General features: G+C 42.7%; 2 protein-coding genes across 4 annotated transcripts in view; one reads left to right on the plus strand and one right to left on the minus strand.

The window, feature by feature from the left end:
- LOC116601589 (protein fantom-like) overlaps positions 1-11,218 on the plus strand; it is a 24,080-nt gene extending 12,862 nt beyond the window's left edge. Inside the window, exons 24-42 of one of the 3 annotated variants that reach the window (XR_007306254.1) lie at positions 1,132-1,209; positions 1,605-1,720; positions 1,923-1,992; positions 2,115-2,244; positions 2,473-2,567; positions 3,320-3,467; positions 3,790-3,944; positions 4,934-5,059; positions 5,302-5,394; positions 5,872-6,158; positions 6,290-6,590; positions 6,748-6,841; positions 7,051-7,199; positions 8,231-8,426; positions 8,583-8,667; positions 8,879-8,966; positions 9,104-9,146; positions 10,275-10,452; positions 10,513-11,218. Coding sequence is in view for 2 of the 3 variants with exons in the window: in XM_048720688.1 (XP_048576645.1) it covers positions 1,132-1,209; positions 1,605-1,720; positions 1,923-1,992; positions 2,115-2,244; positions 2,473-2,567; positions 3,320-3,467; positions 3,790-3,944; positions 4,934-5,059; positions 5,302-5,394; positions 5,872-6,158; positions 6,290-6,590; positions 6,748-6,841; positions 7,051-7,199; positions 8,231-8,426; positions 8,583-8,667; positions 8,879-8,966; positions 9,104-9,146; positions 10,275-10,318; positions 10,441-10,488 (2,346 nt within the window). In the remaining variant the exon portion in view is untranslated. Of the gene's footprint in view, positions 1-1,131; positions 1,210-1,604; positions 1,721-1,922; positions 1,993-2,114; positions 2,245-2,472; positions 2,568-3,319; positions 3,468-3,789; positions 3,945-4,933; positions 5,060-5,301; positions 5,395-5,871; positions 6,159-6,289; positions 6,591-6,747; positions 6,842-7,050; positions 7,200-7,964; positions 8,193-8,230; positions 8,427-8,582; positions 8,668-8,878; positions 8,967-9,103; positions 9,147-10,274 lie in introns of those variants that run through there. The other 2 variants (XM_048720688.1, XM_048720689.1) reach the window with 2 other exon arrangements.
- Positions 11,203-25,978, minus strand: part of LOC5518020 (trichohyalin-like) — a 19,244-nt gene continuing 4,468 nt past the window's right edge. The window contains exons 5-25 of the mRNA XM_048720690.1: positions 25,142-25,370; positions 23,056-23,258; positions 22,253-22,676; positions 22,059-22,130; positions 20,334-20,395; positions 19,799-19,849; positions 19,324-19,407; positions 19,146-19,211; positions 18,173-18,216; positions 17,833-17,948; positions 16,452-16,632; positions 16,310-16,373; positions 15,742-15,784; positions 14,999-15,059; positions 14,792-14,891; positions 13,333-13,374; positions 13,173-13,262; positions 12,528-12,574; positions 11,848-11,970; positions 11,575-11,696; positions 11,203-11,510 (exon numbers count right to left, since the gene is read on the minus strand). Coding sequence (XP_048576647.1) covers positions 11,603-11,696; positions 11,848-11,970; positions 12,528-12,574; positions 13,173-13,262; positions 13,333-13,374; positions 14,792-14,891; positions 14,999-15,059; positions 15,742-15,784; positions 16,310-16,373; positions 16,452-16,632; positions 17,833-17,948; positions 18,173-18,216; positions 19,146-19,211; positions 19,324-19,407; positions 19,799-19,849; positions 20,334-20,395; positions 22,059-22,130; positions 22,253-22,676; positions 23,056-23,258; positions 25,142-25,370 — 2,196 coding nt within the window. The 3' untranslated portion in view covers positions 11,203-11,510; positions 11,575-11,602. The remainder of the gene's footprint in view (positions 11,511-11,574; positions 11,697-11,847; positions 11,971-12,527; positions 12,575-13,172; positions 13,263-13,332; positions 13,375-14,791; positions 14,892-14,998; positions 15,060-15,741; positions 15,785-16,309; positions 16,374-16,451; positions 16,633-17,832; positions 17,949-18,172; positions 18,217-19,145; positions 19,212-19,323; positions 19,408-19,798; positions 19,850-20,333; positions 20,396-22,058; positions 22,131-22,252; positions 22,677-23,055; positions 23,259-25,141; positions 25,371-25,978) is intronic.

Genomic DNA, 25,978 nt, shown 5'->3' on the forward strand with positions numbered 1-25,978 from the left:
GGTAGGAACTTCCTTAGTTTATACCTTAACCTAGAGGTAGGAACTTCCTTAGTCTATACCTTAACCCCGAGGTAGGAACTTCCTTAGTCTATACCTTAACCCAGAGGTAGAGATTTCCTTAGTCTATACCTTAACCCAGAGGTAGGAACTTCCTTAGTGTATACCTTAACCCCGAGGTAGGAACTTCCTTAGTGTATACATTAACCCCGAGGTAGGAACTTTCTTAGTGTATACCTTAACCCAGAGGTAGGAACTTCCTTAGTGTATACCTTAACCCAGAGGTACGAACTTCCTTAGTTTATACCTTAACACCGAGGTAGGAACTTCCTTAGTCTATACCTTAACCCAGAGGTAGGAACTTCCTTAGTGTATACCTTAACCCCGAGGTAGGAACTTCCTTCATCTATACCTTAACCCCGAGGTAGGAACTTTCTTAGTGTATACCTTAACCCAGAGGTAGGAACTTCCTTAGTGTATACCTTAACCCCGAGGTAGGAACTTCCTTAGTCTATACCTTAACCCAGAGGTAGGAACTTCCTTAGTGTATACCTTAACCCATGGGTAGGAACTTCCTTAGTCTATACCTTAACCCCGAGGTAGGAACTTCCTTAATCTATACCTTAACCCCGAGGTAGGAACTTCCTTATTGTATACCTTAACCCAGAGGTATGAACTTCCTTAGCCTATACCTTAACCCCGAGGTAGGAACTTCCTTAGTCTATACCTTAACCCAGAGGTAGGAACTTCCTTAGTGTATGCCTTAACCCAGAGGTAGGAACTTCCTTAGTCTATACCTTAACCCCGAGTTAGAAACTTCCTTAGTCTATATCTTAACCCCGAGGTAGGAACTTCCTTAGTTTATACCTTAACCCCGAGGTAGGAACTTCCTTAGTCTATATCTTAACCGTGAGATAGGAAATGCCTTAGTCTATACCGTCTATATCGTCGGAGTTTAACAATTTGTTTTTCGCGTAACTATTTGTCTGGCCGATTGTTGGCTTCAGCATGTACAAACTACAACTTTTCTTGCCCTGAGTGTGATCTGGAAAATCTAATCCGATACCTGACAATCTGTTTAGTAGCATCATAAATCACAATATCAGTCCTTAACATGTGAGTTATTTGCGTAAGGAATCTGAGTATGAGGAGGTAGACAGTACACTGGAGCTGGAGAGAGGCCAGAACGTGTTCGAGATTCACATCGACAAGGTACAATGCTCTTCAATACTTAACCATACCAAAGTTGAACTCACCACCACCATTCGTCAATCACCTTCACCACATCTTCATCATTGTTTTGACCCAACGGCTGGGCACTCCATGTTATCTTGTATCGCCTAATCGTCAATCACCTTCACCACATCTTCATCATTGTTCTGACCCCGAGCCTGGGCACTCCATGTTATCTTGTATCACCTAATCGTCAATCACCTTCACCACATCTTCATCATTGTTCTGACCCCGAGCCTGGGCACTCCATGTTATCTTGTATCACCTAATCGTCAATCACCTTCACCACATCTTCATCATTGTTCTGACCCCGAGGATGGGCACTCGCCTGTTATATCTACCAATCCGATCGCCTTCCTAAACGCTCTCCACAGGTCGTATTTAATGACTCCTCGCGCGCAGAGTTTGAAGATGCGGAACCAGTCACGTTTGTGACGTACGAGTTCTTTGAGCACGAGCTACAGGCCACACCCGTATTAAAGGGAATGAGGTGAGCTTCCATGCCCATAATAGTGGTTTTTGATATACCGCGCCCTTGATAGTAGGGGGGTGGGTAATCACGACGGAAATGGACATAGGTGATTGTCACTTTCTGTTCAGTTATCAGGCAGGAGAGTGCTATTTTTTACTTCAGCATCTAAAAGCTTGCAAAAGCATCTAAGACTCTATTAACAGGTGTTTTCAATTTCCAGGCCGCTGTTTAACTTCACTTCCCAGTATTTGGTCAGAGTGGACGACTTTTTTCTTCATTACCTTCAGAAGGTATGGCTTAGTTACTAATACATTGTTACCTATAGAAGGTATGGCTTATCGAGCATGGTTCTGCAAGCATTTCCGATCTCCAACCCCAATAAATAGAACCCTCTTTTATTTTGTACATGAAGGAGTCGACACTTGTTGAACTGCATCGAGCGTTTGGCACAGACTTCAAGACTATCGCGGCATGTCAGCTTCGATTCCGAGATCTCTTAGAGAAGTCCCATGGACGAGTACACGGCTCCGCCAAGTTAATAGGTAAAAGCCTCATTCACAAGCTAATAGGTAAACACCCAACTCACAAATTAATAGCTAATGCCCTTATCCACAAGCTAATGACGTAATTTTATAGGGCAGACTGAGATTTTTTAATCGGCAGCAAGAGAACATAAAACTTAAGACTGAAGTATTACATGATACTTTTTTATCAGGATAAAGTGAATACGCCAGTAGTATAGTACTAGTTATGATGCGGCGTTGTTTCAGGCAGGAGTCCGGGGACAGAAGGCACTGAAATCGCTAGCATGGAATATTGGGTGCGACTACGGGTTCCTATGGACCAGGCCATTCGTCTTTACAGGGTATGTTCGTGATAGCGGAATATAAGGGGTTAGTTCGTTATAGGGGATATACAGGGTTAGTTCGTTTTAGGTGGTTATATAGGGTTAGTTTGTGATAGGGGGATATACAGGGTTAGTTCAAGATAAGGGTATATACAAGGTTAGTTAGTGATATGGGTATTAACAGGGTTATTTCGTGAGAATTGGATATACATAGGGTTAGTTCGTGATGGTGGTTATACAGGGTTAGTTCGTTATAGGGGGTTTAAAGGGTTAGTTCGTGATAGGGGGATATACAGGGTTAGTTCGTGATAGGGGGGGTATACAGAGTTAGTTCATGATAAGGGGATATACAGGGCTAGTTCGTGATAGGGGATATTAAGTAAATAAACCCCTTCTGGAGTCTGGAATATCGGTGAATAATGTCCAAGGATGAGAAATGGTACGAAAAATAAACAGCTGGCCGAAAAGCGTAGCTTCCAGGGCAATTGTAAAAATTTCAGGATACAAGGTATGTTCGTGATAGGTGGATATATATAGGGTTAGCTCCTCATAGGGGTTTATCAAGATAAGCTCGTGATAGGGGATATACAGGTTTAGCTCGTGATAGGGGGATATACAAGGTTATCTTGTTATATACATGATATGGGGGGATAACAGAAATGTAATTTCTTCGAACTTTGTTTCTTCTATAACGCCCTTTCCTCGAGTATTCCGAATCATTTATCTTTCAAGATTTTTCTATATTTCAAATTTGGGCCCTGTTATTCTAGGAGCGTACTAAAGCGTTGGGTTACATGGACTCAAATGCATACAAAGCTCTTGAAAATGCCGGTCATGGGGCGGAGAAGGCGCCATTAGACATCAATGAGTTGGGCGTGCACATTATTAGATGTACTGGAGTGAAGGCAAACAATGAAGGTAGCTTCCCAAATGACCAGCGTCCCACAGCGTGAATGTTCCAAATATTCTTATGGCTTATGTTTCAAATGTTCAGGTGTTCATTGGGGCTAATGTTGAAAATGTTTGAGGGGTTTTATATAGCCTGTGTAGAAATGTTCAAGGAGATCTTAAGGGCAGGTGGCCCAAATGTTCAAGGCGCTCTATGGGGCACATGGCCCAAATATTCAAGGGGTTCTAAAGGGCATATGGCGTCAGGTAGAATGTTTATAAGGGGCATGTTGATTTGTGACCCATAACTACCTGTCATCCACACTCACATGGCATGTACCCCTTATTCCAGCGGTTCAGCCGAGTCCATATGCCGTGTACAAGTTTTTCGACTTTGCTGATCATGACACCAAAATCATCCCGAGCTCCAACATGCCAGAGTTTAATGACGTTAAAACATTTCCTGTTCCCATGACGACAGAACTTGATAGCTACCTAAGAGCAGCGGTGAGTTACTAGTTTCAGTGGAAGTTAAATAGGCACTTGTGCTAAAGCATTAAGAAAAGTGTTGGTATTCTAGGTCGTGGACGTGTATGTGATAATTGTAATGTTTGTATTCTATTTCCTTGAGGTATATGTGTTTCATAATTGTTATGTTTGTATTCTAGGTCCTGGATGAATATGTGTTTGATGATTGTAATGTTTGTATTCTAGGTCCTTGAGGTGTATATGTTTGATAATTGTAATGTTTGTATTCTAGGTCCTGGAGGTGTATGTATTTGATAATTGTAATGTTTGTATTCTAGGTCCTTGAGGTGTATGTGTTTGATAATTGTAATGTTTGTATTCTAGGTCCTAGATGAGTATGTGTTTGATAATTGTAATGTTTGTATTCTAGGTCCTTGAGGTGTATATGTTTGATAATTGAAATGTTTGTATTCTAGGTCCTTGAGGTGTATGTATTTGATAATTGTAATGTTTGTATTCTAGGTCCTTGAGCTGTATGTGTTTGATAATTGTAATGTTTGTATTCTAGGTCCTGGAGGTGTATGTATTTGATAATTGTAATGTTTGTATTCTAGGTCCTTGAGGTGTATGTGTTTGATAATTGTAATGTTTGTATTCTAGGTCCTAGATGAGTATGTGTTTGATAATTGTAATGTTTGTATTCTAGGTCCTTGAGGTGTATATGTTTGATAATTGAAATGTTTGTATTCTAGGTCCTTGAGGTGTATGTATTTGATAATTGTAATGTTTGTATTCTAGGTCCTTGAGGTGTATGTATTTGATAATTGAAATGTTTGTATTCTAGGTACTGGAGGTGTATGTGTTTGATAATTGTAATGTTTGTATTCTAGGTCCTTGAGGTGTATGTATTTGATAATTGTAATGTTTGTATTCTAGGTCCTTGAGGTGTATGTGTTTGATAATTGTAATGTTTGTATTCTAGGTCCTTGAGGTGTATATGTTTGATAATTGAAATGTTTGTATTCTAGGTCCTGGAGGTTTACGTGTTCGATGACAGTGACCCTGATGTTGCTGCCTATTTGGGTGTAGCCAATGTACCTCTCATCACACTTGCAAACGACAAGCCAATCAAAGGGACCTTCACTCTGCATAAGGTATACCTAAATAATTCTGGTTCTGAGAACAGAACAATTCTGTAGAATAACGTCATTTGTTTCCCATAGCCTTTGGTTTTGGAATGGTATTTATTTTTTTGTATTATAGCTTCCTTTGTTTCCTAAGGCATTTGGCTTTGGAATGGTGTATTTTTTTTTTATGATAACGCGCTTTGTTTGCCAAGACCTTTGGTTATAAAATAGTATAATCGTTTGGTCAAATACGCTCTTTGATTCCCCAGGCTTCAGGTTCCGAAAATGGTACCGTCGATGTATTCTTGAGATGGCGATACACCTATCTACCAGCTAGTGCCAAGCCTCGCGCGACCCCGCAGGTACATGACTATCCCGATCATCACTCCATATAACCGTCCATTTTTCGAATTTGTACTTGGTGTTTTTACCCAACTTCCCTTGACTTTTTTAAAAGCTTTTATTTATATACGACTTTTTATCAGAAAGTTCCCATTGGTCTGCAATGTTAGTCTAGATAAATGATCTATTAGCTATATCTTAAAAATGTAATTGGTATTTCATCATCATGGTAGAACATCACCTCACCGTAAAGAATGTCGACCAACCACTTTGTTATTGTTTACTATTGTAAGTGCTGCGGTTAATTTGCAAGAAAACTTCATAATAACCATCCACGATTGAAGCCTGATACCTTAATTATTATTGGTGATTAAAAGTTTTTCAGTAACTTGCTCGAATTAGCCGATGGAAATAGATTCTTTGAGTCACTCGGTTTTGTGCGGGAGCGTAAGATGGCGGAGTAATTGGCCTTCTTTAAGGTTGATATTTTTTCACAGCGTCTGATGGCTGTCCCTGCTGACGGAAGTCCGCCCATCGACGATGTCACCATCCAGGACGAGCTTGCCAGACGAACCATCGATAGCAATCACATGGTATCCACCCCAAAATCCACATCACCACCCAAGCGGGATTCCTCGGCAACCCAGAACGATGCACGAATGATCGAGAACGCGTCACGCGATCAGCTCGAGTCACGCAAGGATCAAGAATCACACACAGAAAAGCCTCGGAAACACGCAAGACCGCGCACAGCATCGCGGGAACGCAATCAGGAAATAGCATCGTGAGTGGCATGTCAATTATCCCGTTTCCATGTTGCTTTATGTTGCATTGGCTTTCTTTTATGGAAAAACTTTCGTTTATTATTACTTCAAATCGTTTATCGTCACCTCAAATCAAATATCATTACCTTAGTGAACCAAACGGGGGCTCTTTAGAAGACATGTCACATGATGAACTCGCCGTAGCAGCAAGCGAGAAACCCAAGCCCAAACCAAGAACCCGTACCATCTCCCAAGCCAGTGAACCGGATAAACCGGTGAAACCTGTTGAGGAAATGTCCGTGGACGAGATGATACTAGCAGCGAATGGAGACGCGCAACGCGAGCGGCCAGCAGACGAGATAAAGGAGGAGATTACAAATGAGTTTGACGATGATGAGGAGGAGGAGGAGGGGCATGATGAAGAAGAGAAAGTGTCTTCTGAAGTCGATAAGGTATGTAAGGTCCATTTGTCCTCTACCTCCGTTTTTCCACCCTAACTACCCTTTTCCTAACTTCCTTTTACTCTGTCCTACCAACTGACTTGGCTATCCAGCTGTATCGTTTTAATTTGTCATGGTAAAGCACTAATTTCCCTGTGTTTTGCGGTAGAGTGATGAAGAGCGCGTAGCAGAGGAAATGAGGCGTACGGCTGAGCAGGGAGAGCAAGCGGCCAGTGATACAATGTTTGAGGAAGAGCATCACGGTGAGAAGAACCTTCTCATAGCCTGACATTGTTATTCTTTTTTTTCGGCAAACAAAAATATGCTACGCAGTGGACAAATCTTGCAATATGGGGGGGGGGGGAGGTCCGGTTAACTGCCCTCCTCTAAGTTCACTTTTAGCAGTGATCTATGCTCTCTTCAGTGGTTCCCTTTGCTGATGGAGTGTAACACTTTTTTATCTTTTTGCCAGAATCTGACACGACACTTGGTGATGACGTGGATATCCCGTTACCCGCGCGTAGACCCGTCAGTGAGTTGGAAGAAAGCGAGGGTGAGACGACGGAGAGTGAAGGACTTGTGGTGTCTCCATCGCCTGCCAGACTAGCAACAGCTTCACAGGTAAGACTTAAGCCTGATTTACACATTACACATTTTTTACTACAACAGATAGCGATGGACTTGTGGTGTCTCCATCGCCTGCCAGACTAGCAACAGCTTCACAGGTAAGACTTAAGCCTGATTTACACATTACACAGTTTTTACGACGACAGATAGCGATGGACTTGTGTTGTCACCATCCCCTGCCAGACTAGCAACAGCTTCACATGTAAGACTTAAGCCTGATTTACACATTGCACACTATGTACGACGACAGAGAGCGAAGGACTTGTGTTGTCACCATCCCCTGCCAGATTAGCAACAGCTTCACAGGTAACACTTAAGCCTGATTCACACATTACACACTATGTACGACGACAGAAAGCGAAGGACTTAGGGTGTCTCCATCCCCTGCCAGACTAGCCGCGACTTCACAGGTAACATCTAAGCCTGATTCACACATCACACACTATGTACCTGTTTTTTGTTCTAGATGTGCTATACCATCACATGACCTGTTTTTTTTTGTTCTATAACATGACCTGTTTGTTGTTCTAGCCCTCCTATACCATAACATGACCTGTTTGTTGTTCTAGCCCTCCTATACCATAACATGACCTGTTTGTTGTTCTAGCCCTCCTATACTATAACATGACCTGTTTGCTGTTCTAGCCCTCCTATACTATAACATGACCTGTTTGTTGTTTTAGCCCTCCTATACCATAACATGACCTGTTTGTTGTTCTAGCCCTCCTATACTATAACATGACCTGTTTGTTGTTCTAGCCCACCTATACCATAACATGATCTGTTTGTTGTTCTAGCCCTCCTATACCATAACATGACCTGTTTGTTGTTCTAGCCCTCCTATACCATAACATGACCTGTTTGTTGTTCTAGCCCTCCCTTACCATAACATGACCTGTTTGTTGTTCTAGCCCTAATATACTATAACACGACCTGTTTGTTGTTCTAGCCCTCCTATACCATAACATGACCGGTTTGTTGTTCTAGCCCTCCTATACTATAACATGACCTGTTTGTTGTTCTAGCCCACCTATACCATAACGGTACAGATCAGCAGCCTGATGCTGCATGACAACTCTCCCATTCTGAGCAGTGACTCGGTCAAGCAGATATTCGTCGCCTACCGCTTCCTTGACTGTGACCCTGCCGAGCTTGAGACACCGATGTCTCTCCCCAAGCCCCGCGCCGCGTACCGACCTCTCTCGTTTAACTTCAAGAAAGGTAATTGGCTGATGACTACAGAGCAGACCACCTGATCCGATATTTTCATTCGCAGGAAAGTAACAGCCACTTAAACAAGCCCCTTCCTTTCAATCTTTCTTTTTTGTACAGCCCAATCACGTTTACATCTAACTATTAAGCGTTTTGATGTTCTAGTTTTCCATGTGGACCCTGAGACAAATTCCCAGAAGAGAAACCATCTGATGTACATGCTGACCCCTGATAGTCCAACACAGGGCAGGTACTGACCCCCTCCCCCCCAACCCCTCCTACCACTACCACAATTTCCCAACATATGCATTCCACACTTTGTGCATAAACAGCCTCGCACCCTTTTCACACTCCGCACTGTCTGAAAAGGCAACCATACAGACCATAAAGGCCATACAGACCACATAATGCATGTTCTGCATCTCATGCTATGTTCGATTCGCGTTGTTTTCTGTCTGCAGACTGGTGTTCACCGTTGTGAGTGACCCCCCGGATCCTGACGAGGCTGACTGTATGGATGTCGCCTACGCTTTCGTGGACTTTGTCCAGGTTAGTTCCACCAGCTCATACGCGCTTATAGGCAATGCAGTGGCGTGTATGACTTCTACAGCCTCCTTGGTATCCCCCTCTCAAATAAAAATGCCTCTTTTGCCTTTTGATGTTGTTGGTCTTTTATATTTGTCCAGATACTACAAGATGGAAGAGATGTCATCGACCATCCCTTGCCGTGTAAGTGTTGTCACTTGACATGTAACAGGTTATGACCTCGAACAAGAGAACATGCACAAAAATCCCTTTCAAGTTCGTATGGCAAAGTACACTTACCAACTTTTGGAGTTATGCGTTAAGCAGTTTATTTTTAAATATCAATAATGATCATCTTTACGAGATGCTCAAAAAGTGCCTAATTACCCATTCTTATACGTAGGCAATAGGGGACTTGTGCTAGGAGATCACGTGACCTTTTCGGTAATTCGGTTTTGTAATTTACGAAAAATGGTTAAGCCTTTTCTACTCGGAAATGTAAGGCAATCGGGAATAATTGCAAACAGTCTCAGATAATTAAAAAAGGCACAAGCTATCGGATCGCATTTGCTTGGAGAACAACTCTCCTCGATTTATACTGAAAGGAATGTATCACAACAACATGGTTTTACGGACTTTATTTGCACATTTTGCAAGCCAAGGATCTACGACATACTCTTTGTAAGCCTAAATTTCGGTGCCAATTAAAAGCTTTGCCGCTTCACTGCCGAATGACTCGAGACTACCGAGCACGATCCTCGCTTTTCCCTTGACTAGAATGTCAGTGTGGGTTGGAAATATCGGCGGTACGTATCCCGATTGAGTTGAGATAGGTCTACTGGTCTCGGATTATCGACTGGAGAGGACAAGTTACAAGAACTATCGGGTCTCTGCTGAACTTGTCCTTTTGCTTTCAAAATGCCACACATTTTCGGCATGGCTTGAAAAATCAAACTCTCCCAAGACCTTGTAGGAAGTTGGGCAAAAACATCCCGTCGTTTTTAAAACCCCTTTAGGACCAAAAGCTGTTCTGGCTTAAATGAAGACACTTCGAATAAGAATTTTTTTCACGCTAAACCCCATATTTGATCTCTAGCCAACACAGAGCGGTTATGTAAATTTTTGGTGCATTGTTCGGGAAGCGCGCCTGTGATTGGTCGACCTCGGGAGGTCGACCAATCACAGCTCACCATAGGCCTAGATTTTTTTGCCAAGTTCGTTTCTTACTTTTCCCCAGGGGAAATTTTTCTCGCGAGTGAAACGTTAGAGGAAAACACCCATGGGTTTCCGAGGATGGTGTTCGTGTTTATTAACTCGCCTTTTTCATTTCAGTGTTCGACATGTTAGAGGACAAGGGCGAGACGGGTACTTTGACTGTTACAGTACAGGCATTCGAAGCGTTGCACAGCCTCTATCAGTCATGACCATGGACTTAACTGTGACTGGAGGCATTCGACGCGTTGCTCAGCCTCTATCAGTCATGACCATGGACTTGAATGTGACAGTAGAGGCATTTGACGCGTTGCTCAGCCTCTATCAGTCATGACCATGGACTTAACTGTGACTGGAGGCATTCGACGCGTTGCTCAGCCTCTATCAGTCATGACCATGGACTTAACTGTGACTGGAGGCATTCGACGCGTTTCTCAGCCTCTATCAGTCATGACCATGGACTTAAGCTCAAGCTTTTTATATAAGAGGGAACGTGCTGAAATTTCCTACACAATAAGTTGCCCCACTAAGATTTGTTGATGACATCTGACAAAAACAGATAGGGTACTTTTGGGGTACATGTTTGCAAGTAGGGCTAGGCCCAGCTGGTTCATCCTCTAGGGCTAGGCCCAGCTGGTTCATCCGCTAGGGCTAGGCCCAGCTGGTTCATCCGCTAGGGCTAGGCCCAGCTGGTTCATCCGCTAGGGCTAGGCCCAGCTGGTTCATCCGCTAGGGATAGGCCCAGCTGGTTCATTCGCTGATTACAAGTCTGATATGCCACTAGGGAATAAGCTTATTGAAAGCTTCCACTCATACGAAAAGAAAAACATCTGTCACTACTCAAAATAGCAAACTAGAAAAACCTATCTAAACATCGTTATGGATTGTGAGGGGTCTGGAGATGTGCAAGGCATTGTGGGAAAACACTCTCCTTCCACATCCCTAATCACTAGGTTCTTGGATCTTTGGTGAATATACCGTATGTAAAATAGAGCATAAATAATAATTTATGGTGCAAAATGCCTCCCCGTGATATTATCGAATAAAATTTGTTTTAAATAATAGTTTTATTCCATTCTGTAATTCTTATTAAAATATTTAGTTTGGTAAAACCCTTATTTACATAACAATCTAATTTATAAACACTTGTTTAAAAACTTGGACTTCCTTCCAATGACGATCTCAGCGCGAAATAGTAAAATTTTACGTGTGGAGTATGATGGTTCACGTGCTCCGAGCATGTGTAGTACGGTGGTTCACGTGTTTCGAGCATGTATATTACGACGGTTCACGTGCTACGAGCATGTGTAGTACGGCGGTTCACGTGCTCCAAGCATGTGTAGTACGGCGGTTCACATGCTCCGAGCATGTGTAGTACGGCGGTTCACGTGCTCCGAGCATGTGTAGTACGGCGGTTCACGTGCTCCGAGCATGTGTAGTACGGCGGTTCACGTTCTCGGTGAAGGACGTATGGATTCCATCATGTGCTTGTTGTCGTAATCGGCTTTCTGCCAGACCAGGTCAAGCTCCTCCTCTACCTGCCTGTTAAAACGAGAACCGCTAAATAGGTTTCGTCATCGTGAATGATTTATTTTAAACATTCGAGGTGATCTCGTGTTCATCAAATACTTATATTGTTCAGTTCTCGTGTCGGTGGCAGATTCTCTTGAGTTTCTAAGTGAGTTCACCGTACCTTCTCTCCCCCTGCATCACTTCAATCTGTTTGTTTTTCTCTCGAAGCAGCGCGCGAAGGTTGTTCAGTTCCCTCTCGCAGTGCTCTTTTATCGAGTTGATTTCTTTGTCTTTCTCCTCCAACCTGATGACGTCATAAAAAAAATTGACATGGTGCAAGATAACCTGTTGATTATGTGACTCCCATGTGATTGCAAGATAATTTCATGACGTCACACAGTGATTGACATGGTCTGATGACATCACATAGAGTGGCATAATGCAAGATAATTTCATGACGTCACACAGTGAAGCAAGATAACCTGATGACGTCAGATAGTGATTGACATGACGCAGGGTAGCCTGGTGATGTCACAGAAAATCATTGACATAATGCAAGATAATTTCATGACAGTGATTGACATGATGCAAGATAACCTGATGACCTGACATCGAGTTACATTAAGCGAATACCGTGATTGGCATGATGTAAGATAACGTGATGACGTCACACAGAGGAATTGGCATAATATAAGATAATTTGTTGACGTCACACAGAGATTGGCATGATGCAGGGCAACCTTGTGACGTTCACACATTGATTGAATTACATGCAAATATGTTGACACGATAGCCAGATACCATGTGCTTAGCATAAAGTATAATATGAAGCTTAGCATGTAGGCTGTTTCGGGTGCATACCTTTCAGTGACGTTAGCCATCTTTCTGTTTGACTTCTTCTTGCTTTCCTGCAACACATTCAAAGCTGGTCAGTCGTTCGCATTGTGTCGCCCTTGTTACAAGCAGGACATGGTGACGTACAGAACCCAACATGATCATATCATCCTTAAGCACAACAGCGTGGCCATGCACGTGCTCCGCCAGGTAAGCACAGGGTCCGTAAACCCTTCACGAGTCTATTAATCGGGCAAAGAATCACAAGGGGACATGACGGAAAATCATGATGTGACGCTTCAAATAATCCCATTTTACATCAAATAAGTCGGAGAATTTCTCTGAGTACTTAGTAACTTATAGCAAACAAAATATCAAGTGTGACTTTTTTTAAATTGATGCGACTTTTTGTAAAGTGTCATTGAAATTTGAGCTTTTCGTCCCTGAACTGATACACAGGGCAATGATGATCAAGGAAAAATTATCTTAAAAAGACAAATCTGGTTATGTGCACTTCGGCCTCACGTTATTTGTGTTTTAAAAATCAGTCCGTAATACAAGAAACCCTATAGCCCATTGTAAGAAATTGTGTCTTCTCTCTATCTGGAATTGCGCGTTCTCCAGGTTTTTCGGTCATGTCTCACAAGGGTGTTTTTCCTGTAGTACCATTACCTTGAGTCTCTCCTGAAGTCCCATGATGTTAATGTCGCCTTGACGAATAATAGAAGCTACCTTCTTCTGCTCATAAGTCTGACTTTTAGCCTGGAGTGGATAGGAGTAACAATTTAAAAATGTTGTTAATCGATAGAATTGTCTCTGGGCTTATACTTACAAATTTTTCGTAGCTATCGCGTTCTTCGGCCGTCTTTTCAGCCTGTAAATAAAGCCGAGAAGAATTATCAGTGTTATTTATTACCATTCTAAAATATATAACTTATGAAATACTGCCACACTCATCCCCGTGTCACATGCGAGAAATTGTATAGTACAGGACATGGCAAACATAAGGCTTTGTATGAACACGTACCACGCGTAGGACATGGCAAACATAAGGCTTTGTAGGAACACGTACCACGCGTAGGACATGGCAAACATAAGGCTTTGTAGGAACACGTACCACGCGTAGGACATGGCAAACATAAGGCTTTGTAGGAACACGTACCACGCGTAGGACATGGCAAACATAAGGCTTTGTAGGAACACGTACCATGCGTAGGACATGGCAAACATAAGGCTTTGTAGGAACACGTACCACGCGTAGGACATGGCAAACATAAGGCTTTGTAGGAACACGTACCACGAGTAGGACATGGCAAACATAAGGCTTTGTAGGAACACGAACCACGCGTAGGACATGGCAAACATAAGGCTTTGTATGAACACGTACCACGCGTAGGACATGGCAAACATAAGGCTTTGTATGAACACATACCACGCGTAGGACATGGCAAACATAAGGCTTTGTATAGGAACACGTACCACGCGTAGGACATAGTACACATAAGGCTTTGTAGGAACACGTACCACGCGTAGGACATGGCAAACATAAGGCTTTGTATGAACACGTACCACGCGTAGGACATGGCAAACATAAGGCTTTGTATGAACACATACCACGCGTAGGACATGGCAAACATAAGGCTTTGTATGAACACATACCACGCGTAGGACATGGCAAACATAAGGCTTTGTATAGGAACACGTACCACGCGTAGGACATGGTACACATAAGGCTTTGTAGGAACACGTACCACGCGTAGGACATGGCAAACATAAGGCTTTGTAGGAACACGTACCACGCGTAGGACATGGCAAACATAAGGCTTTGTATGAACACGTACCACGCGTAGGACATGGCAAACATAAGGCTTTTTATGAACACGTACCACGCGTAGGACATGGCAAACATAAGGCTTTGTATGAACACGTACCACGCGTAGGACATGGCAAACATAAGGCTTTGTATGAACACGTACCACGCGTAGGACATGGCAAACATAAGGCTTTGTATGAACACGTACCACGCGTAGGACATGGCAAACATAAGGCTTTTTATGAACACGTACCACGCGTAGGACATGGCAAACATAAGGCTTTGTATGAACACGTACCACGCGTAGGACATGGCAAACATAAGGCTTTGTATGAACACGTACCACGCGTAGGACATGGCAAACATAAGGCTTTTTATGAACACGTACCACGCGTAGGACATGGCAAACATAAGGCTTTGTATGAACACGTACCACGCGTAGGACATGGCAAACATAAGGCTTTTTATGAACACGTACCACGCGTAGGACTTGTGCGAGCGTCTCTTGCGCCGTTATCTCCCGGTCTTGTATGTGCTCAAGCTTCCTCTCCAAGAACAATGCTTTGCGCTCCGACTTTCTGTTAAACATACAAAAATCATTAAAAGGAAGAAATGGGGGAGAGGCTTAAGAAGGTCTATATTGTAATCTTTGGAATCTTCAGGAATTAGGAAGATAATATCGTACTTTTGTGATTTTTTGTAGGCTTCTAGCTCTCTCTCAAGCTGCGTCACGCGCGCCTTGAAGTCTGGAAACAAAATACAAAGTTAAGGGCCCTATTAGGCTTCGGAAGTAAAGTCTACTTAAGTCATAACTACGGACTTTGATAACGTGGCAATTTTGATAAGACCAGGGGCGTTCATGGGCCGTTTTCAGCTTTAAGACCGCTACCCTATACTTCTATTGTTATTCGGGTGTAATTCGCTATATTTTTATATGCCTTTTATAAAGATTGGCCAGAAATCTGGTTAAGCCCGGGCTTTACTGGCTTAAAGGCAGATATGGATGACCCTGGAAACAATCGGACAGAAACCAGGCATAATATGTACTAGTTCAGGCAGCGACGTTATGGGTGAAACATACTTAAGGCTGATTTAGACAGCATAATTAAGTTGTATGCGGCACTTCTACAACTCGAGTCGTAGAGCGTAAATCGATCCTCGAGAACAAGAGTCGTAGTGTGTAATTCAGGGCCGTTACTAAGCCCTGAATCACACGTTACCGTTCGCCAAACCGTTTATTTTGGACCTGTTCGCGAACAGTCTAGATGTTCGCGAATTTCGCGAAAGTTGTTCGCGTATTTCACGAACACTGTTCGCGAATTTTGCGAACACTGTTCAAGAGCGGTGCTGTAAATCGTGCTGTATTAATCAACCTTTAAAAAACCCTCATCTCATCCACACACCGATTATAAGTGATGGACCATATACCTGCCAATTCAACAGCAAGGTTATTCTTCTCCTTCTGAATCGCCTGAAAATAGAGAAAATTATGCATAACGTACAAGGGTAATCACTGCATGTATGTTGATGATGATGCATATATGTAAATGATGACTCATGCCATGTATTTTGATGACGATGCATGTATGTAAATGATGATGCATGTATGTATGTAGATGATGATGCATGTACGTAGATGATGATGCATGTATGTTGATGATGATGCATGTATGTAAATGATGACTCATGCCATGTATGTTGATGATGATGCATGTATGTAGATGATGATGCATGTATGTTGATGATGATGCATGTATGTAGATGATGATGCATGAATGTAGATGATGATGCATGTATGTTGATGATGATGCATGTATGTTGATGATGGTGCATGTATGTTGATGATGATGCATGTATGTTGATGATGATGCATGTATGTAGATAATGATGTATGTACTGTATGTAGATGATGTATGTATGTTATGATAATGCATGTATGTAGATGATGCATTTATGGTAATTATGATATATGTATGTTGTTGTTTGTGTTGTCTACCTCTTGGTGAGATTTCAGCTCGTCCTCCTCAGAGGTCTTCTTTACTTTTAGATCTTCAAGTAAACTAGCAAAACAGAAAAAAAGTACAGTTGAGTGCTCCAGAATAGTTCCTACTCACTTCAATAGCATTACTTAGTTTTACCTCCGCCACTCGTCAAGAGCGATCACGTGATCTTCCATGCTGATTTTCTTGCCGTTCTCGGCCGCTACAGCCTCGTATTGGTGCATTAGGTTGCTATGGTTACGCGTTAGGTCGTCCATCTCAGTCTGCATACGTCGCTTTTCTGACTCGAGTTTTGATATTCTTTTCGAAAGCTTTGACACTAGAAAAGGAGATAAAGACAATAGTCATGGTAACAATGGTTATCATAATGACAATGGTTATGGTAAAGGCAATAGTTATGGTATAAACAATGGTTATTATAATGACAATGGTTATGGTAAAGGCAATAGTTATGGAATAAACAATGGTTATGGAAAAGACAATAGTTATGGTAACAGTTGTTATAGTAATGACAATGGTTCTGGAAAAGACAATGGTTATGGTAGTGACAATGGTTACGGTAATGACAATAGTTATGGAAAAGACTAGTTATGTTAACAATGGTTATGGAAAAGACAATAGTTATGATAACAATGGTTATGGTGATGACAATGGTTGTGGCAATGACAACGGTTATGGTGATGGCAATGATTATAATGTGATGACAATAGTCATGACAATGGTTATGTTAATTTCAATGGTTTATGTGATGTCAATGGTTTATGTGATGTCAATGGTTATTGTGATGTCAATGGTTATGGTAATAACAATGATAGTGATAACAATAATAGTGATAACAATGATAGTGATAACAATGATAGTGATAACAATGATAGTAATAACAATGATAGTGATAACAATGTTGTGATGTCAAAAAGGTAGGTAGGTCTAGCTGAGTTTTTAAAAACGACGTTCCGCTAGTGAAGGGAAAGCTCTTATAAGCAATTATAATAAGAACACTGCAACGCTAGCAGTCACAAATTATAAGCCTCCTGTAAAATTGCTTTCTAAGCCTTAGTCGGCTGGAATAAAACTATTTTTGCACAGGTAACAAGACAGTTGTGTTAAGATATTGTTAAATTAGTTATTTGCTGTCCACTCATGTTTTTGGTGCAAAATTTTAAATTTCGCGTTATCTATAATCTAGCGCACCTGCATAAATTATTCTCGCGCTGTGATGAAAATGCTCGTACTTTAGAGCGCACACAGCTTGGTATAGCATTATTTTACGATAGATAGAAACATTTTTAGGTGGACAACTCTAGGAATGATATTTATTTTGGTTAGAATATAAAATTTGAATTTAGCGCTCAGAGCAATTGTTCTGATATGTTCACTTATTGCCGGCTCATTGATAACTGATTGTTCTTGAGCCCGGGGATGGGAGGAGCTTTCCTTTTTATAGCGGAACCTCGTGTTTAAAGGGGAGGTTTCCCTTTTTATAGCGGATCCTCGTGTTGAAAGGGTTCTATGGACAGACCTTCCTGGCCATGCAGTCGCTGCATCTCCTTCAGCTTATGTTCTTGAATGTCCTGTTGCTCCATCAGCAGCGCATTTTCCTCCACCACAAGCCTGGCCTGCTCTTGGAGCTGCTGCCTGAAAACACACATCACTAACAGGGTCACGAGAGATTTCACGATCACGAGAAATATCACGAACAGCACCACATATCATACCATGAATATATTATACACATGGAATATCAGGACCAATGTAACCTAACACCTGTTGAATCTGATGAACCACACTAATGTATGAACACTTATCTGTCAAAATCTCTGTCACACCAATAAGTAAATCATAAATCGACTTTAGCTCACCATTCGTCCAGCTCCAGTGCTTCTGGTTTTGACTTGCTTAATCTCTAGAAAAGAAATTGATTTTTGTTTCTTTTGTAGTCTTAAAATACGCTCCTCGATCCCCATTGGCCCCATTGGCGTAGAAAAATGGTATATAACCAGATAACTATGCGACTGATATTTTTTTGGTCATCGCGCGGGGGCCCTGTGGTTCTGCCTCGCCTGCAGGCCTGCCCGCGCACATTGCTTTTCTTGGGAACCACAATAAAGTGGCCAACCCCTATCAAAAAGCTACTCGGCACTGTCCCAGAAGTTATTGCAGAGGCATCACTATACTTCCCTTGTATCTGAACTGTATTATCCCTGTTATTGTTCCTCGCCATTGAATTAGATTAGTCCTGACATTATTGTGTGAAGACTATACATTATATTATTATTATTGAAAAAAATATGAAAAATATTTGTAATTTGCTGGCTCCGCCTCTAGGCAATGCCTAAATCTATATATTAGCTTTTGATATGTGATATGTGATATGTTTTTCGTGAATTAAGCAAGGATGTTGCGCATATTTTTTTAGGTTCTGTCTCTGCAAGATAGTCTCCTCCCTTCCCGTCTGCCCTTTTTCCCTTCTAAAAGAAATATCAGGGAAGTTTCCCTCGAATGGTTTCCTTATATCTTAATAACCATAGACAGTGCGTCATAATTGATAGTACTATGTCACATGAGCAACATGAACCTTGTGGAGTCTCTCAGAGCTCAATCCTTTGACCTCTTTTATTCCTCCTCTACATACATGATTTTCATAACAATTCTATACCTTGAGCACATTATTGACAATATACAGTATAAATAAATGATTAGCCTGCAGCAAACTATCACATATATGCATAAACTATTACATATATGAAAGACGAAGTTATCTACTGTCCAAAAATTGTTTATTTCTCAAACTTTATATCATCATAATAATTAGACCAAAAAAACCCAACTCACCATATGCAACTCCTGGTTCTCCTTGACGACCTCGTTCACTCTCCCCTTAAACGAGGTCAGTTCCTCCTAAATACCATGAGAATAATGCATACATCAACCCGATAACATACCAAGAGAATAATGCGTACAAAGAATAAATCAAATATAGATACAAGTAAAGAAGGAATTAATTGCTTACGTCATATGTTTTGATGATTTCCTCTTTCTCCTTCAGTCGGTCATCATAGGCGAGAAAAAGGGGCGCAAGTAGCCTTGTATTCACCTATCAATTAAACATGAGGCATTTTTTTAAAAAGACGCAATTTTCTTTTTCTCCTCGGATTTTCCATGCTCATCAACTCATTATCTACGCGCACTGATCTTAACTTACCCCTAACTCATTATCTACGCTACACTACATACATGAAGAGTGACAAGTTGCCTAATCAACAGGCGCTACTTGCGTAAAAGCGGAAAAAAAATGAGCTGGAATAGCCGAGCTAAAAAAAAAAGAAGAAAATCTGAGGTTCGCCCGCCAGGAATTTACTCGCATAGCGATTTTCGCCTCAATCTCCCTGCCGAGCGCTACGTCCGATAGAACGGTTTTAACGGGAGCTTTTCTGGGGCGCTTTTCAAGAGCCTGTTTCGCAGGCTAAGTAACAAGCAGTCCTTACCAGCCATGGCGCCGGTTCGCCGCTCCTCGGTAAAGCCATCCCCTCTACTTCCTGCAAATCATCACATGTTTTGCAAATGGAAGATTGGGGAAGATCTTGTGTGTATGTGTTGCACATGGAAGATGTGGGGAAGATCTTGTGTACATGTGTGGCACATGGAAGATGTAGGGAAGATCTTGTGTACATGTGTGGCACATGGAAGATGTAGGGAAGATCTTGTGTACATGTGTTGCAAATGGAAGATGTGGGGAAGATCTTGTGTACATGTGTTGCAAATGGAAGATGTGGGGAAGATCTTGTGTACATGTGTGGCACATGGAAGATGTAGGGAAGATCTTGTGTACATGTGTTGCAAATGGAAGATCTTGTGTGCAGGTGTTGCACATGGAAGATGCGGGGAAGATCTTTTGTGCATGTGTTGCACATGGAAGATGCGGGAAAGATCTTGTGTGCAGGTGTTGCACATGGAAGATGCGGGGAAGATCTTGTGTGTATGTGTTGCACATGGAAGATGTGCGAAGATTCAGCGCCTTACCTCAAACAGCACCGGTCTGTACTTGGCCTGATATCGACTCAGTTCCACGTTCAGCCTGTGGACTGTGAAGCAAGATACCATCAACACCACATGATGTGGTGACAAGATACCATCAACACCACATGATGTAGTAACAAGATACCATCAACACCACATAATGTGGTGACAAGATACCATCAACACCACATAATGTGGTGACAAGATACCATCAACACCACATGATGTGGTGACATGATACCATCAACACCACATGATGTGGTGACAAGATACCATCAACACCAAATGATGTAGTAACAAGATACCACATGATGTGGTGACATGATACCATCAACACCAAATGATGTGGTGACATGATACCATCAACACCACATGATGTGGTGACAAGATACCATCAACACCACATGATGTGGTGACAAGATACCATCAACACCACATGATGTGGTGACAAGATACCATCAACACCACATAATGTGGTGACAAGATACCATCAACACCACATGATGTGGTGACAAGATACCATCAAAACCACACGTTGTGGTGACATGATACCATCAACACCACATGATGTGGTGACATGATACCATCAACACCAAATGATGTGGTGACATGATACCATCAACACCACATGATGTGGTGACATGATACCATCAACACCACATGATGTGGTGACAAGATACCATCAACACCACATGATGTGGTGACAAGATACCATCAACACCACATAATGTGGTGACAAGATACCATCAACACCACATGATGTGGTGACAAGATACCATCAAAACCACACGTTGTGGTGACATGATACCATCAACACCACATGATGTGGTGACATGATACCATCAACACCACATGATGTGGTGACATGATACCATCAACACCACATGATGTGGTGACATGATACCATCAACACCAAATGATGTGGTGACAAGATACCATCAACACCACATAATGTGGTGACAAGATACCATCAACACCACATGATGTGGTGACAAGATACCATCAACACCACATGATGTGGTGACATGATACCATCAACACCACATGATGTGGTGACATGATACCATCAACACCACATGATGTGGTGACATGATACCATCAACACCACATGATGTGGTGACAAGATACCATCAACACCACATGATGTGGTGACAAGATACCATCAACACCACATGATGTGGTGACAAGATACCATCAACACCACATGATGTGGTGACAAGATACCATCAACACCACATGATGTGGTGACAAGATACCATCAACATCACATGATGTAGTAACAAGATACCATCAACACCAAATGATGTAGTAACAAGATACCATCAACACCACATGATGTGGTGACATGATACCATCAACACCAAATGATGTGGTGACATGATACCATCAACACCACATGATGTGGTGACAAGATACCATCAACACCACATGATGTGGTGACAAGATACCATCAACACCACATGATGTGGTGACAAGATACCATCAACACCACATGATGTGGTGACATGATACCATCAACACCACATGATGTGGTGACATGATACCATCTAAATAAGAAGATGTCACCAAACACAAGGTGAAACGAAATGTACCATCAAATACCAGCTGACATTAAAGGTAACATTTCTTTCGTTTACAGATACAAATCTGAAACTGATAAACATTAAAGCGCACCACAAGTGTCTATCGCTTAAACGTGAGGAGAGGCAATTCTACGCATGCGCATACCTGTTTGCCGGAGATGTTTGTTCTCTTGCTGCAGGTCCTTAACTTGCTGTTGAAGTATGAGTGATGGACTGCCTGGAAAACATGATATGGTTTATCCCAGCTCGGTCCACTTCTTATCTTAACTACCTATCTATGCATGAAACAATTTGTACGCATACACTTCAAATGCCATCGCTTTCTCGACAGAGTTTTACCTGGACCTTTCTGTAAAGAAGTGGCAAGCTGCTTCAGTGCCTTGTTCTCCTGTTGCAGTGAAGAGTTGAGCTCCCCCAGCGCACTTTTCTCGCTCTCAAGAAGCTGAAGTCTGCCTTGAGTCAGTTTATACGCCTCACTGTCCTGAAGTGACTTGGCGCTAGCCTTATGCACCTCCTTTGCCGCCTTTGTCCTCCCCCTCATGGGAACAGCATTCACTTCATCGGTCACAGACTCCGCTATATCCTCTCCTTCAATCCCATCCGATAGGTCCTGTGACTCAGAGGTGTTTACGGGTCGTCGCGTCTTTCGCCCGCGGGATCGCTTGTTAGTAGAGCCTCGCTCAAGCTCTTTTTCGATTTGCCTACTTCGCTCCTCTTGCGCCTGGAGTTTTTGTAGTAATGCTTGCTGTTGCTCCTCCAAGGCCTGATAACAAGAGCGAAGGGAAGGCACGTGGCTAGTACGCCTGGGAACGCAACAAGCTAGCGAACGAAGACGGGACATTGCGCGATTATTGCTACTTTTCTCTCTTCTTGTACAGCACTCTCTATGACGTAATAATCAAGTAAAGCGCGCAAGTATTGGCATGATGTAACGAAATTATGCGCGCGCAAAGAACACAGTGAAATAATATGAAAGGCGCCGATTAAACTACATAGCAACGAATTATTTGTAATCTTTAGCCATCCAGGAAACAATCTATATAAAACACAAAAAAGCGTTTTTGGTGTTAGTTTAGATAGTAGCAGGGTAGAAAAAGCTTTGTACGTATATAAAGTAGAGTAATAGTAAAAAGCTTTGGTACCAGTCTATCTCGGTGGAATATTCTGGCCTGGTCGTCTAATCTTTGCTGTTGCCGTTGGTGCATTTGTTCGTATTGCCGCTGATGCATTTTTTGTTCGTCTAGCAGGCTCACGATCTGCGCCTCGTGTTGGCGTATTTCCGCTAGCTCGTGATCACGCGGGCTCAACATACTAAGGTTGGATTGCACCTCTCGCTGATGGTTCTCTGGAAGCAACAACATATCTTGCGATTATAACAACATAACACCATTATGACCAGGGAACAAGTTCACACCAGAAAGAAGTGCACAACAAAATAAACAAGTCCTCTCCTGCTATGTAAAAACCACAAACTGGAAATATAAACATTTATTAAAATATAACCAAAAACTCACCCCGTTGCCGTATCTGTTCACACAGCCCCTCATGTTGTTTCAGTAGCTGTTGTCATGAACTCACCCAGTTAACGTATCTGTTCACACAGCCAGTTGCCGTATCTGTTCACTCACCCAGTTGCCGTATCTGTTCAATCACCCAGTTGCCGTATCTGTTCACTCACCCAGTTGCCGTATCTGTTCACACAGCCAGTTGCCGTATCTGTTCACTCACCCAGTTGCCGTATCTGTTCACTCACCCAGTTGCCGTATCTGTTCACTCACCCAGTTGCCGTATCTGTTCACTCACCCAGTTGCCGTATCTGTTCACTCACCCAGTTGCCGTATCTGTTCACACAGCCAGTTGCCGTATCTGTTCACTCATCCAGTTGCCGTATCTGTTCACACAGCCAGTTGCCGTATCTGTTCACTCACCCAGTTGCCGTATCTGTTCACTCACCCAGTTGCCGTATCTGTTCACTCACCCAGTTGCCGTATCTGTTCACACAGCCAGTTGCCGTATCTGTTCACTCGCCCAGTTGCCCTATCTGTTCACTCACCCAGTTGCCGTATCTGTTCACTCACCCAGTTGCCGTATCTGTTCACTCACCCAGTTGCCGTATCTGTTCACTCACCCAGTTGCCGTATCTGTTCACACAGCCAGTTGCCGTATCTGTTCACTCACCCAGTTGCCGTATCTGTTCACACAGCCAGTTGCCCTATCTGTTCACACAGCCAGTTGCCGTATCTGTTCACTCACCCAGTTGCCGTATCTGTTCACTCACTCAGTTGCCGTATCTGTTCACACAGCCAGTTGCCGTATCTGTTCACTCACCCAGTTGCCGTATCTGTTCACTCACCCAGTTGCCGTATCTGTTCACACAGCCAGTTGCCGTATCTTTTCACTCACCCAGTTGCCGTATCTGTTCACTCACCCAGTTGCCGTATCTGTTCACTCACCCAGTTGCCGTATCTGTTCACTCACCCAGTTGCCGTATCTGTTCACTCACCCAGTTGCCGTATCTGTTCACTCACCCAGTTGCCGTATCTTTTCACTCACCCAGTTGCCGTATCTGTTCACACAGCCAGTTGCCGTATCTGTTCACTCATCCAGTTGCCGTATCTGTTCACACAGCCAGTTGCCGTATCTGTTCACTCACCCAGTTGCCGTATCTGTTCACTCACCCAGTTGCCGTATCTGTTCACTCACCCAGTTGCCGTATCTGTTCACACAGCCAGTTGCCGTATCTGTTCACTCGCCCAGTTGCCCTATCTGTTCACTCACCCAGTTGCCGTATCTGTTCACTCACCCAGTTGCCGTATCTGTTCACTCACCCAGTTGCCGTATCTGTTCACTCACCCAGTTGCCGTATCTGTTCACACAGCCAGTTGCCGTATCTGTTCACTCACCCAGTTGCCGTATCTGTTCACACAGCCAGTTGCCCTATCTGTTCACACAGCCAGTTGCCGTATCTGTTCACTCACCCAGTTGCCGTATCTGTTCACTCACTCAGTTGCCGTATCTGTTCACACAGCCAGTTGCCGTATCTGTTCACTCACCCAGTTGCCGTATCTGTTCACTCACCCAGTTGCCGTATCTGTTCACACAGCCAGTTGCCGTATCTTTTCACTCACCCAGTTGCCGTATCTGTTCACTCACCCAGTTGCCGTATCTGTTCACTCACCCAGTTGCCGTATCTGTTCACTCACCCAGTTGCCGTATCTGTTCACTCACCCAGTTGCCGTATCTGTTCACACAGCCCCTCTTGTTGCTTCAGTAGCCGCTGCTGCTGTTCCTCGTGCTGCTGATGTTGTTGTTGCTGCATCTGGATGATCTTCTGTTGTTGTTCCAGCATCTCCCTCTGCAGACGGACTTCGTCTCCCCCTCCCTGGTAACTGTTGTCGCTCGCTACACCCTCATTTTCACGAGTCAATTGGAAGTTCTCCAAGATTTTAAGTTGCTCCTAAAACATTCAAGAGAATGTCATAAATACAAAATCAGGCCAAAGCACTAGGTGTGCTGATAGATCCACTTTTTTTAAATTATGGGGTATGTGCAGAATGTATTGTTGGTGATTCAGGAAATGGAAATTGAGGAACATTTGGTCTATCTGAGGCGTAAAATCTTAGATCAAACAAAGACCTGGTACTTGCAGTACCAAGCACAAGATGGAAACCCTTTGGCGACAGGGTCTTTGCCCATGCTGGGTCTTCTGCGTGAAACTCGCTAACAGGGACATTAAAAGCCGTTAGCCATTTGAACAGGCACTTAAAACCCATCTTTTCCGATTAGCTTATTTCACCTAGAGGATTCGTTAATTTACATGACCGTGTTACAATTTGTTATGTTAGGTCAAATGTTTTTGTAAGAATTTGTCTTCTGTTTAGCGCTTTATAAATAAATTATTATTATTATCAACACGCTTTGAATTGTTTTTAAAACCGACGTTCTGGCGTTCTGGCATGTACTTACTTCCTTATAGCCGCATTATCACCAGTTTACTTCCGGAAGTCCGACGCAAACCACAACCGTTAAAAGACAATAGGATCTATTAGAATCCGTGCTATTTAA

This window comes from Nematostella vectensis, chromosome 13 (genome assembly GCF_932526225.1).
Source record: "Nematostella vectensis chromosome 13, jaNemVect1.1, whole genome shotgun sequence".
Classification (NCBI taxonomy): Eukaryota; Metazoa; Cnidaria; class Anthozoa; order Actiniaria; family Edwardsiidae; genus Nematostella; species Nematostella vectensis.